Source organism: Mobula birostris, chromosome 18, assembly GCF_030028105.1.
Source record: "Mobula birostris isolate sMobBir1 chromosome 18, sMobBir1.hap1, whole genome shotgun sequence".
Taxonomy (NCBI): Eukaryota; Metazoa; Chordata; class Chondrichthyes; order Myliobatiformes; family Myliobatidae; genus Mobula; species Mobula birostris.
This window is the reverse complement of record NC_092387.1, coordinates 66,584,412-66,600,056: the sequence shown is the minus strand read 5'-3', so window position 1 is coordinate 66,600,056 and position 15,645 is coordinate 66,584,412. Positions and strand designations below refer to the sequence as shown.

Genomic DNA, 15,645 nt, shown 5'->3' with positions numbered 1-15,645 from the left:
CTGTAAACAATACTGTGAGGAGTTTCCCCGGTTACAGATCACCACTTAAGTGACTCTGTGAAGTACAACCAGTGCACAAGGAAGCACTAAATCCGGCAGTTCAAACAATTCCGGCTGAGTCAAATATCCATTTGGGTCCATAGTAAGGTTTATTTTCTCAGCCTTGTCCGTCTGTCGCTATAATCCAAGCTGGGCTGATAACAGTAATGTACTGGTCAGCACAGCGACGTGACAGCCCGGGTGTTTCAGCGTTCAGAGTTTAATCCCGACACCATCTGTACAATTGATATTACTGCCCGGGCATTCTAGCGTTCAGAGTTCAAAATCAACACCATCTGTAGGGATCAATATTACAGCCCGGGCATTCCAGAACTCAGAGTTCAATTCCGACACCATCTGTAGGAATTTGTACATTCTTCCCAGGAATCATGTGCGTTTTCTCTGGGTGCTCTGGTTTCCTCCCACAGTCCAAAGACATATGTATTAGGAAGTTAATTGGACATTGTAATTTCTCCTGTGATTAAACAAGTCTTAAATAGATGGGTTAATCGGATCATTGGGCCGGAAGGGTCTGTTCCGCACTGTATTTCTAAATAAAAATAAATAAATATTTTCTCAGGGATCTGTCTGTTTAATATACATGGTCTACTGATTGAACCAATTTCCCTCGGGGTCAATAAAGTATGACTATGACTATGAATGTTTGTGCTTGCACTCCAGTCCATTGTTGGTGATACTGTTAAAACTCTTGAAGCAAGGAGTTTAATTGCTGAATTAAATACTGAGTGTTCTGCAAGAACTCCACACTAGTGTGACCAGCCCACTTCAGGGATTACAGGCTGCTGCTCAGTTGGTGGGACAGACAGGCACTGGGGTGAGACAGAAAACAGACTCACATAGGTACACAGAGTGTGTGTTTATTTTTTTTTCTTTAAAAGTGCTAGACACACAGAAACAGGTTACATTGAAAAAAGGTAACTGAAAGCATCGAGTCTCAAAATGGGTGAAACTTGGTGAGATTGCTCTTTTTGACCGGCATGACACAATGGGCTGAATGGCCTTCGGCATCATTGACGTTTTATAAAACTGGTTTGGGTATGATGGGAGGGCCGGTGGTGGGGTAGGGTGGCTTGGAATGGAGGAGTTTTGGGCATGTTTGCTTTTGAGTTCTGACCCAGAAACAATGAAAAGTCTAAACTTTACCTTTGTCTGTGTAAAGGACTTCAACCAGACTCACATCTGAATAAAGACTGTTCCTCCTTCACGATTTCCTCTAAATGTTGACGAAGATATGCTGTGTGAGGATAACCCCGTACAGTTCTGAGCAAGGGAACTGACCAACGGGCAGTTTGAAGCAGAGCAAAGTATAGACACAATGGAATGAACAGCCATCTTCTGTGCTATCAATTCTCCATGAGAATAGTTTGGGTATGACGTGAAGACTGGCTGGGGGGTGGGGGAGGCCTGGTTGGCTAAGAATGGAGAGGTTTTGGGCATGTTTGCCTTTTGAGTTCTGATTAAACAAGAACTAACCCAGATACAGACTGGGAGATGTTTTAGGTCAAGAGAAGTTTAACATCCAGTTTCACATATTTTGTGACTCATTAAATGAAATAACTGAAAACACTGAATATCGCATTTTGAGAATGCTCTTTGACGACAAATTCACACAGGCTTAAGGGTAGCCAATCCACAAAATGCTGCAGTTAAAACAAGATGCAATAGTTTGTATTCATTTTATTAAATACTTTTTTTAAGATCAAGTCCTATAGTAACAAAGCTATGAAGATCTACCAACATTCATAACAAACAAACACTGGGTATTTTCCTTGTAATATATATCATGCAAAATTCTGCATCGATTGCCTCAATTAAAACTATAAGATATTAGCCCCATAAGATACAGTAACAATGCAATTAATTAATTTATTTTTAAACAGGAATTTATCATATCAAGCTTAGGCTTAAATTATGTGGTACATACTGTCCAAGACTGTGCAAGATTGTTAAAGATGCAGAACTAGGTACATCATTTTTTTTGTCAAGTAAACACGTACAGTGAAAATATTGACCGACAACAACACATGCATAACCTCTGTAAAACTGCATATATGTTTTAAATGTTGTGACCATTTTATCCAAGGGTGACGAGTTTTCCTCCCAGCAGCACAGCGATGTTGAGAAAGGCCAACACCGCGCGTCTCATGTTTGATCTTGTACTCTCATTAAAATAAGGTTATCTGGCTATATACACCTACACCATACCTCAAAGACACAAGGCAGAGTATAACCACCAGACAGTTTAAAAAAGCTGTGATCAGTAACTAGATTACAACATACTGCAAACCTGTGGATGCAATTTTTTTGTGTAAAACCAAAGATAATATTACTGCACTTAGGCACGACAAAAAACTTCAATATTATACATTCATATTAACCTTGCTGCAGAAAAACACTGGAAGAAATGTGAACAGATGAGAAAGGAATACTTTATTACGTGTGGTCCATTTCAATAAATGAGATCACAGCTTCACTTTGCAATAGATCGGCAGGAGAGAGAGAAGATTAAAAATGCGATCACCTAGAAGTATTTTTTTTGTGTGTCTCAGACAGTTTTGCAGAGCAGCGAGGTCATAGTCTTGGCCTTTTGAGCTTCAACATATGTTGCTCATCAGCCTCCAAGTAGGTTAGTGGGTCAGCAGTTTATGCCTCACCTCTCACTGACAGAAGGAGCAGAGGCACCCTCCTTTACACACTCTTCAACTGAGCTTACTGTAACAACCTTACTCTCAGACTGACAATTAACCATCCACAGTTAATGTCATCTCCATTAAATCTTGACAAGAATGGCATACTTATTTTTTTAAAATCTGAGCACTACTGCAACCTGTTAATTTTTTAATGATTTTTTTAGTTTCTTCTAGTTTAAGTTTAAAGGATGGATCTCCATACTTTGGCAAGTAATGGGTTCAGACTCTATTTCGGTCGAACCTCTGCTATCAGACTAGAGTTATCAGGAACATATACAGCAGCCATTTTTATCTGTACATCTCCCATACAGCAGAAACAAACACGATGGGTCCATGGAAACAACAAATAGTCAGCCACCACAGCATCATACACATGCAGACTGGCGCATGGCGCTGTTGGTCTTCAAGAATTCACCATGACAGTGATTGGCTTCAATCCACTGTTTAGACGAGAAGTCCGCTCCAGCATCTCCAAGCTGAAATAAAAGGACAAGGGTTTTCACTCTGCATTCAGAATTCAGATTCAGATTTATTTATCACGTGTACGTCAAAACATACAGTGAAATGCATTGACTGCGTTAACAGCCATGGATGTGCTGGGGGCAGCTGGCCATACATTCCAGTGCGAACATAACATGCCCACTGTGCTCATCAGAACAACATCAGGAACAAAACAAAACAAGCCCTTTCCCCACCCACCCACACACACAGACAGAGCTCCAGCCCCAGGTAGACCTCCAGTCCTTAGCTCTGAAATCTCAAATTCACAGACTTGGGCTTTCAACATCCAGTCCTTGGCCCTGGGCTTGCAGACATCTGGCCTTTGACCTCCGGTCAAACTGACCCAGGGGCTTCAACACTGGGGCCTCTGCCTTCGGACTCAGTGACTCCAACCACCGCCCACACCATCCCCCTTCACCAGTTCCATTATCCATCATCCTGTGATACACTGCGTGACCAAAATCCAGGATTTGCCGTTCCAGTTCCTATCCCTCTACTAAGAGAAAGTTGCTCTAGGACTCTCAGAATCTTGGACAAAATCAAAGTAGGACTTTCACAGTAAATGCCCATGGCCCTGGGTAATGTAGAACAGAGGGAGCTTTGAATTCAGGTACATGGTCCCTGAAAATGGAGGTACAGGCAGACAGGGAGGTAAAGGTGGTATCTGCTATGTTTACCATCATCAGTCAGGGCATTGCGTATAGAGGTCGGGAGGTCAGGGTGCAGTTGTACAAGAGGCTGGTGAGGTCACACTTGGAGTATTGTGTTCAGTTTTAATGACACTGCGACAGGAAAGCTGTGATTAAGCTGGAACGAGTGCAGAAAATATTTACAAGGATGCTGCCCAGGCGTGAGGCACTGAGTTATAGGGAGAGGTCAGACAGGCAAGAACTTTCTGCAGGAATGTTTTGGAAAGAGTAGGAAAGCCTCCTGTTCCAAAATAAATAACCCAAACCAAGACAGTCTCTCCTTTCATTTCTAATTCTTTTGGCATGCCCAAGTCTCTTCTCTCGGTTTTATTTAGAGATACTGCACAGTAGCAGGCCCTTCTGGTCCAGTGAGCCCTCGCTGCCCGGTTTCACCCCAGTAACCAGTTTACCTGCCAGCCTGTCTTCGGAATGTGGCAGGAAACCGGAGCACCCGGCGATCACGGATTCATTACAGACAGCGGCGGGAATAGAACCTGGGTCGCTGGAGCTAACTGCAACACTATCGTGCTGCCCCTGTTGCGTCCCTGCTGCTGAGGATGAGGGGAGTGAAGCTGTGGCCCTCCTACCTGCACAGGGTGTTCACTGGAGTGGAGCTGCGAGGGCTCCTGAGCAATGGAAGTGTATGTTCTGCCACCTGCCCTCGCGACGGTGCCAGACCCTGGTCTCCTCCGACTGTGTGGTCCTTGGCCTGCCCTGGCCGTCGATGTACTGCGTTAGGCGGATGTAGGCGATGCACGCTGCGTCCTCTCCGATTAGATGAACGTGGGGGTTGAGAATTGTAGTGTGGATCGGCTTACTGTTCTTCGACAACACTGAGGGAGCGGAAAAGTGTGGAAATTGAAAACCTGAACACGAGATTCTGCAGATGCTGGAATTCTTGAGCAACACACACAAAATGCTGGGGGATCTCAAGAGGCCAATCGACTGTTTATTCCCCTCTGTAGATGCTGCCTGACCTGCTGAGTTCCTCCAGCATTCTGGCAACTCGAAGACCTGGAAAAGTTTTCATATATCTATTCAGACACAAAGCAGACAAGTACTAGAATTCAGAGCAGTATAGCACAGGAACAGGCCCTTCAGGCTACAAATACATGCCAAATTAATTAAACTAGTATTTAAATACATAACTGAACTAATCCCTTCTGTCAACACAATGCCCATATCCCTCCGTTCTTTGCACATTCATGTGTCTATCTTGGAGCCTCTTGAACACTCCTGTTATATCTTCCTCCACCAATTCCTGTGTAAAAAAACTTGCACATTGCCCTTGAATTGACCCCCTTGCACGTCCTCAGGTATTAGACATTTCAACCCTGGGAAAGTGAAACAGTCTATGCTCCTCATAATCGTATAGACTAGTGGGCACATCTACACTAAGTGTTGTTGCAGGAAAGCAGCATCCATCATCAGGACCCCCACCATTGAGGTCGTGCTCTCTACTCACTGGTGCCAGCAGGAAGAAGGTACAGGAGCCTCAGGACTCACATCACCAGGTTATTACCCCTCAACCATTTGGCTATTGAACCAAGGGGATAACCTGCCTCACTCAAATTCACTCGCCCCATCACTGAACTGTTCCCACAACTTACGGACTCACCTTCGGGGACTCTTCATCTCAGGTTCTCGATATTTATTGCTTATTTACTTATTACTATTTTGTTTGTCTGTTTTTCTTTTTGTATTTGCTCAGTTTGTTGTCTTTTGCATGTTGTTTTTGGTCCGTCCTGTGTGTGGTTTTTCACGATCTTGTTGTGTTTCCTTGTATTTACTGTGAAAGTTTGCAAGAAAGTGAACCTCAGGGCAGTGTATGGTGATGTATATGTACTTGGACAATAAACTTACTTTGAACTTTGCACTTTGAAACCCCAATCAGATCTGCTCTCAGCCTCTGCTGAACACTGTAGTGTTGTAACTAAAAATTAGAGGGAACACTGGACACGGACTAGGTACAGCAAAGAGTATTAGTTTCATTTGACAACATGATACTGAGGGCTGAAAAGCCCTGTTCCTCTGTTTGTTCCCTGTTCTGCTCTGTATAACTTCAATCCATGGACTAACCTCAAATCTTTTTGTTAAGAATAAACCTTTTTGACATTTCTCTATTTGCCCACAAGTTGATTATTTGATGCAGTGAGATGGACAGTGCTGGACTCTGGACCTATTACACCATAAGACGTAGGAGTCTAATAGGGCCATTTGACCCATTGCTCTTCTAATTCCACCATGGCTGATTTATTTTCCTTCCAACCTCATTTTCCCGCCTTCTCCCTGTAACCTTTGACCCACCCACCAATGATCAAGTAAATACTAATTCAAGAAATCAATGGACTTCTTCAGGTCTGGAAGAAAGTCACCGTTATATATTTGCATTTCAAAAGGAAATTGCGTACTTACAATTCTCAAAATAAAACTTGTGGAAATCCATCCCTTCCACGAGATTTCCAAGTGCTTCAGGTTCAAAGGAGGTAAGACCCGGATCACAGATTTTCCTGAAAGGAACATAACATTGTTTTATACTCAAGATTCCCAAAAAATATTACATGATGTTGCATTTCAGGCAGACTTTAAGAAACAGGAGAAATTTGTATTTTAAAGGATAAAGCATCTGCACCTGGGGTGACAGCTGGCAGTGCTGCCGCCTCACAGGTGGAAAGATGCAGGTTCAGTGCTGTCTGTGTGGAGTCTGCCTGCTCCGTGACAGTTTCCCCCAGCTGCTTAGGTTTCCTCCCACACCCCAAGGGAGAGGGTAAGGAGGTGATAGGTGAAGTCTGGCGAAGGGTTGGGTGGGTGAGTGGGGGGAGGAGAAGGAGTACAAGATGGCAGGTGATAGGTGAGGCCAGGTGATGGGTAGGGTAAGTGGGTAGGGGAAGGGGGATTTGAAGTGATTTTATAATTTTCCCTACATTCCCATCTACCATCCCCCAGATTGTACCTCTCCCACCCAAACGTGGGGAAGTTTACAGGATACAGGAAAGAGGTACAAGAGCCTGGGGTCCCACACTATGAGGTTCACAATCAGAATCCCATTTAATATCGTCATATGTATTGTTCTGCAACAGTGCAATACGTAATAACAAACACACTAATTACAGAAAGCTATATACATTGAATTAAATGAGTAGTGCAAAAAGGAGAGCAAAATTAAAACAGTGAGGTAGTGTACACAGGTTCATTGTCCATTCGGAAATCTGACAGCCCATCAACAATCAGGCTCCTGGACCAGTGTGGAGAACTTCATTCACCTCAACTCTGAGCTGATTCCATGGAATATAGGCTTACTTTCAAGTCTCTACAACTCATGTTCTCAGTGTTATTCGTTCATTTATTTGTACATATGTACATACTTGTACATAGCCGACGGGTCTCAAACCCTCGGTGAGATAGGGAGTTGTCTATCCCAGCATGTGAAGACAGACTCCGGCGGATTGAGCGGACGAGACCAATGGAAGGTCCAATGGTCAAGAAGGTGGTCTCTGCAAGCGTCGTGGAACGTGTAGAGCAGGACAAGACACAGAAGACGTCCTGGTCATCCACTGCACCTAGTCCCATCTCCAGCCGTCTCGATTCTGTCTTGCCACTGGACCCAGATGGGAATTGGGAAGAGAGAGTGAGGCAGATGCTGCACAATTCTCCCTCACTTAAATCCAAATCACGCGCTAGTCTCGACACCATCAATAATGGTGTCGAGGTCCTCATCGACGTACGATGGACGAACAACAACAACAACATATGTATCTAAGACTTTTGCACAGTACCGTATTCGTCAATGTGGAGCAGAGAGCAAGTGTTTGTAAACCTGGCAGGAGGAAAGGACGTTGGGAATGGTGAGGGTGGAGTGTCACGGGAGGGGTGTGGGACAGGTGGCAGAGGAGGAATGCTGGGGCATGGGGTGGTGCAGGTACAGACACACCCAGCCCTGAGACACCAGGCAAGATCATTTGATTCCAAACAATGGGTTTATTGATCATTACAGAATGTCTCTTCGGTGCTTTCTGCTCTCTCCCCTCTCCCTTCCCCTTTTCCCAACCATGATTCCCCTCTCCCTGGCCCCTTCCCACTCTCAGTCCACAATAGAGACTCCATGTTCGAATCAGGTTTATCATCACTCACATGTCATTTTTTCTGTGGCAGCAGTACAGTGCAATGCATACAATGATCCTTGGGCACGCTAGCTATATATACAGTGCAATACATACAATGATTACAGTACAGTGCAAGAGTTTGGGCACACGAGCAATATATATGTGCCTCAGAATTTTGTACAGTACTGTATTTCTTTGTTCTACTGTGAATGCCTGCAAGAAAATGAATCTTGAGGAAGGATTTTGTGACATATAGATACCGTAATAATAAATTTACTTTGGATTTTTGAGTTAATCACCAACCTGCATGACATTGGGATGTGAGAGGGAAGCAGAGTACCCGGAGGGCAGGGACCCACACTGTCACAGGGTGAGCGTACAAATTCCACAAAGACAGCACCCATGGTCGGGATTGAACTTGAACCTCTCCTATGCTGTGAGGCAGCGCCTCTCCCAGCTGCGCCACAAGAGAATGGCCCATCAAGTCTGCTCCATCACTCCATCATGGCTGATTTAATGTCCCCCTCTCAACCCCATTCTCCTAGCTTCTCCCTGTAACCTTTGACACCCTGACTAAGCAAGAACTGCTCAACCTCTGATTTAAGTCTACCCAATGGCTTGACCTCCACAGCATTCTGTGGCAAAGAATTCCACAGATTCACCACCATTGGCTAAACAAATTCCTCCTCATCTCTGTTCCTCCACGCCCTTCTATTCTGAGACTGTACCCTCTGGTCCTAAACTCCTTCACTATAGGAAGCATCCTGCCCACTCTATCCAGACCTTTCAATATTTGATTGGTTTCAATGAGCTCCCCTCCCCCCCCCCATTCTTGCAAACTCCACGAGTACAGGGCCTATAGCCACCAAATGCTCCTTATATGTTAACCCTTCGTTAACCCCGCAATCATTCTCTTTCTTTCTTTATTAATCTTTTTATTGATTTAAAGAAAAAGCATAAATACAATCAAGAGGAGAATTAGTTCAAATATATATATATATCAGTAACAATATAAAGCAAGATTAAGATAGATCGTTCTCATGAACCTCCTCTGGATCCTTTCTAATGCCAACACATCCTTTCTCAGATAACTGCTCACAATACTCCACAATAATAAAAAGACCAGAGTCTCCTGTTGGCATTTTCCAAAGATCATGGTTTAAATTATGTTTAGATCATCTCAACTGGTATATAGGAGAATAATCAGACCACTTGGCCCATTGCATCTGCTTCGCTTTTCCATCATGGCTGATCCTATTTCCCTCTCAGCCTCAATCTCCTGCCTTCACCCCGAATCCCTTCATGTCTCGACTAATCAAGAGTCAATCAACCTCTGCCTTAAATATCAATAAAGACTTGGCCTCCACAGATTCACCATTCTCTGGCTAAAGAAATTCCTCATCTCCGTACTAAAAGGACACCCCTCTATTCGGAGGGTGTGTCCTCTAGTCTTAGACTCTCCCACCATAGGAAACATCCTCTCCACGTCCACTCGATTAAGGCCTTTCACCATTTGATAGGTTTCAATAACGATGCCCATCATTCTTCCGAATTCCAGTGAATACAGGCCCAGAATCATCAAACTCTCTTCATATGAAAAGCCATTCGATCCTGGAATTATTTTGTGCCCCCCCCCCCGAAACCCTCTCCAGTTTCAGCACTTCCTTCGTAAGACAAGGGGCCCAAACTTACTATCAATGCTCCAAGCGAGGCCTCACCAGTGCTTTATAAAGTCTCAATATTACCATGTGGAGGAAATTCATGCAGCCATGGGGAGAAAGTACAACACCTTACAGCAGGAGGTTAGAATGTGAAATGCACAAATTGTCCCTGAATAGTGCAAAAATGTATTGATGATGCAAGTCCTTCCAAGATGCAAATAACTGCTGGCTTAAAGAAAAAGTCTGCAGAATGTGCCACAGACAAGGTCACATAGAGTGTGCATGCAGACAAAAAGCACAACCGAGTGAAAAGTCTCAAACACAAAGCTAAGCAAATGCATAAAGTTACTGAATGGAAAACAGAATCAGACAACACAGAGTGTGACAAATGTGAACTGTCATGCCTACAACTGCATAGTATAACTGAAGCAGATCACAGACTCATCTGGGTCACAACAGATGTATCCAGTGTAAAGGTGAAAATGGAGCTGGATACAGGGTCAGCTTTGTCCATAATTCCAGAGGCTGACTACAACAGACTGTTTTCTAAGATAACATTAGAGAAGACCTCAGTGATGTTAAAGACATACACAGGCAAAAAAGTGTCTCCCAAAGGCATACTGAACGTAAGTGTGACATGGAAGCCAAACACAACAATTAGAACTTTTGTATTGAAAAGTGGAGGGCCAGCACTTTTCAGATATGAATGGTTGAGAAAAATCTAACTGGACTGGCACTCAATCAAAGCTCTCAGTGTGGTATCAACACCACGGCAGCCCAGATGGTAGCACTAACCAGAGACTTGATGCTAATGAGGAAGTGTTTGAGAAGGGGATTGGTAAACTCAAAGATGTGAAGGCCAGAATTGAACTGGATGAAACAGCAACACCAAGTTTCCATAAAGAACGTCCAGTGCCTTGCACACTACATCCTAAAGAGAATGCTGAACTTCAGAACTTGGAGGCACCTGGAATTCTCTCCAAGGTCGAGTGGAGTGACTGGCCCGTCCATTGTCCCAGTGATCAAGAACCGGAAGGCTGGAGTCATTTGCGTATGTGGGGATTTCAACGTGAGCATCAGTCCGGTGCTGTGTACTGTGCAGTATCCCCTGCCACGAATAGAAGACATTTTTGCATCTTTGGCAGGCTGGGAGAGGTTTTCAAAGATTGACTTGTCACAAGCCTACCTGCAAATGGAGATCGAGGAGTCAAGCAGGAAGTTCATCACAATCAACACTCACAAAGGACTGTTCCAGTATAATCGTCTCATCTTTGGCATCCCATCAGCTCCAGCAGTTTGGCAAAGAGCAATGGGCCAAGTGTTCCAAGATATCCCAGGAACACAATGTTATCTTGATGACATCATTGTGACTGGCAACAATGATAAAGGGCACCTCCAGAACCTTGGTAAGGTGCTAAGCAGGCTGAGTGAGTATGGTCTGCACACAAAGAGACAGAAGAGTGAGTTTTTCCAAGAATGAAATCCCATATTGTGGACATGTTATCAACATGCATGGCCTACATAATTCACCAGAAGATTGAAGCAGGGCTGCAGGCACCTAAACAAGAAAATGTGTCACAATTCAAGTTATACTTGGGCCTTGTAAACTAGTACCACTGGTTTCTCCCAAACATTGCTACAGTGCTGTAATCATTGAATGCACTGTTACAAACAGGAGCAAAGTGGGAATGGTTAGAAAGATGTGAAAGACGATTTAAGGAAACAAAGAGACTAGTTAACATCAGATGAACTGCTCACCCATTATGACCAGTCCCTGCCCATCAGACTGGCGTGTGATGCATCCCCTTATGGCATTGGAGCTGTTTTGTCACACACTATGAAAGGTGGATCTGAACACAGGATTGCATTTGATCAAGATCACTGATGAGCACAGGATGCAACTACGCACATATTGACCGAGAAGCCTTTAGTTTGTATGGGGAATAAAGAAGTTCCACCACTACCTCAACAGACAAAAGTTTACACTAGAGACAGACCACCAGCCTCTTGTGTCCATTTTCAGTCCCAGGAAGGGAATTACAATGAAGACTGCTATAATGTTGGGTACTATTCCGAGACCACTCATGACATAGAGTTCAAGGTTAACAAACAACAGAGCAATGCTGATGGCTTGTCATGGCTTCCACTATTGGCAACTGAAGAAAAAAAAGTCTTCATACTGTGACCCAGGAGAAGTACTCAACACTGCATTGGTGGACCAGTTCCTGGTAACAGATTCTGAAATACAAGGGGAAACAAGGAACAACCTGATATTGTCAAAAGTCTATGAAATCACCATGCAAGGATGGCCAGCTCTTGGTAACCCTATGTTTCCAGAGTTCTCAGTAAGACAAGACCAACTGTCGGTGTGTCAAAGAATGTTGATGTGTGGATCTTATGTTGTGGGTCCCTCTAAACTGTGCACCAGAGTGTTAGAGAATCTACATGAAGGACACCTGGGTACAGTCAAGATGAACCCTCTCACTTGGAGCTACGTGTGGTGGCCGGTAATAAATAAGCAGATTGAAGACTTGGCCAAAAGCTGTTCAGGATGCTAAAAAGTTGAAGATGCACCCCCAAAGGCACCATTACACTCATGGGATTGGCCGTTGTCACCATGGCAAAGAGTGCATATTGACTTTGCTGGGCCATTCATGGACTCCATGTTTCTGATTGCTGTGGCTGCTCATTTAAAGTGGCCGGAGGTCATACCAATGAAGTCAAACACCTCAGCAAAGACTGTCTCCGCGATGAGGCCTATCTTCACCAGAACAATTGTAAGTGACAACAGACCACAATACATGTCAGAAGAATTCAGACTGTTCATGAAGAAAAATGGCATCAGACATTAAAAGTCAGCTCCTCACCACCCAGCAACAAATGGGTTAACTGAAAGGTTTATCCAAATCTTCAAGAAGTTCATTAAAGCGATGGACAAAGAAGACATTTCTCTGCAGCACAAGGTGGGGAAATTCCTTTTTGTATATCGGAACTCTGTTCATGCAAGGACAAATGAAACACCTGCAATGCTTTTCATGAACAGAGATCTGAAATCTCGCATAGACTCCTGAAACCAGATCTATGGAGGGAAATGTAGAATAAACGGTTCAACGGTTCAGCCAGTTGCCAAGTGAAGCAGCAAAGGAGCTTCGAGATTGGACAGGAAGTCCTTGCGTGCGATTACCAAGAAGACAAGTGGACGACCAGCGGGATGGCAACAAGAACTGTACCACTGATGTACACAGTGGATGTTGGAGATCAGACATGGAGACATCATGTGGACCAGATACTGGACACTCAACTGAAGGACACACCTGAGTCGTTTGCATCCAACAAGACAGACACATTACAGTCACCGGACTTACCTCTCGGTGATGATCGTGTCACTGACCACAACGTGACATGGGAAACCGAGAACATTGCCTTAGACAAGACACCTACCAAACTTGATGCCACATCACAGGTCCAGAGACACTATCCTGAAAGAAACAGAGCGCCAACCAGAAGACTGAACCTTCAGAACTGTGAAGTTAGTTAGGGATTGTAATTGTGAAAGCGTGCTTATTTGAAATATGGGTTTATGAAATTGAATGTTTTGTACATTTACAGTTTTAAGTTGCATTAATCTAAAGGGAGAGGAAGTGTAATGTATGGATCTATTTCTTTTAGAGCAATATCCCTTAGTACTATGTATTGATTGATCTGTTGTCTGTGCATGCACATTTTCTCTTTCTCCCTCTCGCTGTAATGTGACTATAACAGTTAACACCATCTGCCACGTGTGTGGTTTTATTTAATTGATATGTAGTTGTGCACAGCCACAAGTGTCATTTTTCCTTTTGAGTACTTCTTCCTATTTGGGATGTATATATTCTGTGCCTTCTGAATTGCTTCCAGAAATTCTAGCCATCGCTGCTCTGCCATCATCTCTGCCAGTGTTCTTTTCCAATCGATTCTAGCCAACTCTTCTCTCACGCCTCTGTAATTCACTTTACTCCATTGTAATACTGATACATCTGACTTGAGCTTCTCTTTCTCAAACTTCAGGATGAGTCTGATCATATTATGATCACTTGCCCCAAGGGTTCTTTTACGTTAAGCTCTCCAATCAACTGGTTCATTGCACAGCACCTAGTACAGAACCACTGATCCTCTATTGGGCTCGACCACGAGCTGCTCGAAAAAGCCATCTCGTAGGCACACTAGAAATTCCCCCTCCCGTTATCTAGCACCAACCTGATTTTCCCAATCTACCTGCATACTGAAGTCCCCCATGACTATTGTAACATTACCCTTTCAGCATGCATTTTCTGTCTCCCATTGTAATTTTTAGGCCACATCCTTACTACTGTTTGGGTCTGTATACAACTCCCAACAGGGTCTTTTTACTGTGTAGTTCCTTTGCTCTATCCACAATGATTCAACACCTTCTGACCCTATGTCAACTCTTTCTAAAGATTTGATTTAATTTTGTACCAACAGAGCAATGTCACCTCTTCTGCCTTCCTGCCTGTCCTTCTGATACAATGTGTATCTTTGCACATTAAGCTCCCAGCTATAATCTTTCAGCCATGATTTCGTGATGCCTACAACATTGTACTTACCAATCTGTAACTGTGCTACAAGTTCATCTACCTTACTCCCTATACTGTGTGCATTCAGTTACACCACCTTCAGGCCTGTATTCACCCTTTTCAATTTTGTCACACCATACTCAACATTTTGATTCCTAACTTTGTCTGAGATCTTACCAACATCTGTATCCACAACCTCTCCACTAACTGTTTTGGCACTCTGGTTCCCATCCCCCTGTAATTTGAGTTTAAACCCCACTGTGCAGCATTAACAAACCTTCCTGATAAGATATTAGTTCCCCTCCAGCTCAGGTACAAACCGTCCCTTCTGTACAGGTCCCATCTTCCCTGGAAGAGAGCCCAATGATCCAAAAATCTTATGCTCTCTCTCCTACACCAACTCCTCAGCCAAGTATTAAACTATATGATCTTCCTAGTTCTGGCCTCACTAGCATGTGGCATGGGTAGCAGTCCTGAGATCACAACCTTGGAGGTCTTGCCCTTTAACTTAGCACCTAACTCCCTATGCAGAACCTTGTCACTTGTCCTACGCATATCATTGGTACCTATGTGGACCACAACTTCTGGCTGCACACCCTCCCACTTAAGTATGCAGAGGGCTTGATCAGTGATATCCCAGACCCTGACACCTGGGAGGCAACATACCATCCGGGAATCTCGTTCTTGCCCACAGAACCTCCTGTTGAAGGGTAGATTAGAAAACACATTCTCAGAGAGTTTAGAATGAGAGATTTTCCGTTGTATGATAAAATATAATCCGTATGTCATCTTTAAAAGAGAACAAGCAGCTGCCCAAAGCACAGGTTTTTACAAAAGAGCTTAGAATCAGACATTAAGATACATGTCATGGGCTGATTTTGTTAGCTGGACGGTGTGTCCCATACCAACAATATACAGCCTGTGATGTTCCCATTAAACAAACCTCAAGGCATCTCCCATGAGCATGAACAGTCAAGTTTAAGTTCAAGTTTATTGTCATCTGACTGTACATCGATACAACTGTAGGGCTCTCAGTAATACTAGGTGGACTGTTAACTGTTGATCGCTTATTACCAAAACGGCTTCTCTGAAGTGTCATATTAAAATGGCTTCTTGTAAAGTTAACTGCTGAGCAAGGGGTTCTCTGTAACTGCAATGTTTGGGTTATACAGTGTGATACTGGAAATTGTATTCATTTGTTAGCCAATGGAAGTCGTGTTCTGTTATCTTGTATATGTGTGCTGAGTTGAGGAGCACGGGCTTTTTCGGGAGGCCAGCGGTGAGGACGGACGTGTGAGGAACAGACAGCGGTTCCCGGGTGGCAGACACCTGACCTCGGGGGTTCAGAGGGTGGCCGGAGTCTCGGG

General features: G+C 43.9%; 1 protein-coding gene across 2 annotated transcripts in view; it reads right to left on the bottom strand.

Moving 5' to 3' along the window:
* Positions 1-917: 917 nt before the first annotated feature.
* camk2g2 (calcium/calmodulin-dependent protein kinase (CaM kinase) II gamma 2) overlaps positions 918-15,645 on the bottom strand; it is a 495,645-nt gene continuing 480,917 nt past the window's right edge. Inside the window, exons 19-21 of one of the 2 annotated variants that reach the window (XM_072282861.1) lie at positions 6,356-6,450; positions 4,528-4,773; positions 918-3,226 (exon numbers count right to left, since the gene is read on the bottom strand). In XM_072282861.1, the coding sequence (XP_072138962.1) occupies positions 4,541-4,773; positions 6,356-6,450 (328 nt within the window). In that variant the 3' untranslated portion in view covers positions 918-3,226; positions 4,528-4,540. The remainder of the gene's footprint in view (positions 3,227-4,527; positions 4,774-6,355; positions 6,451-15,645) is intronic. The other variant, XM_072282859.1, reaches the window with a different exon arrangement.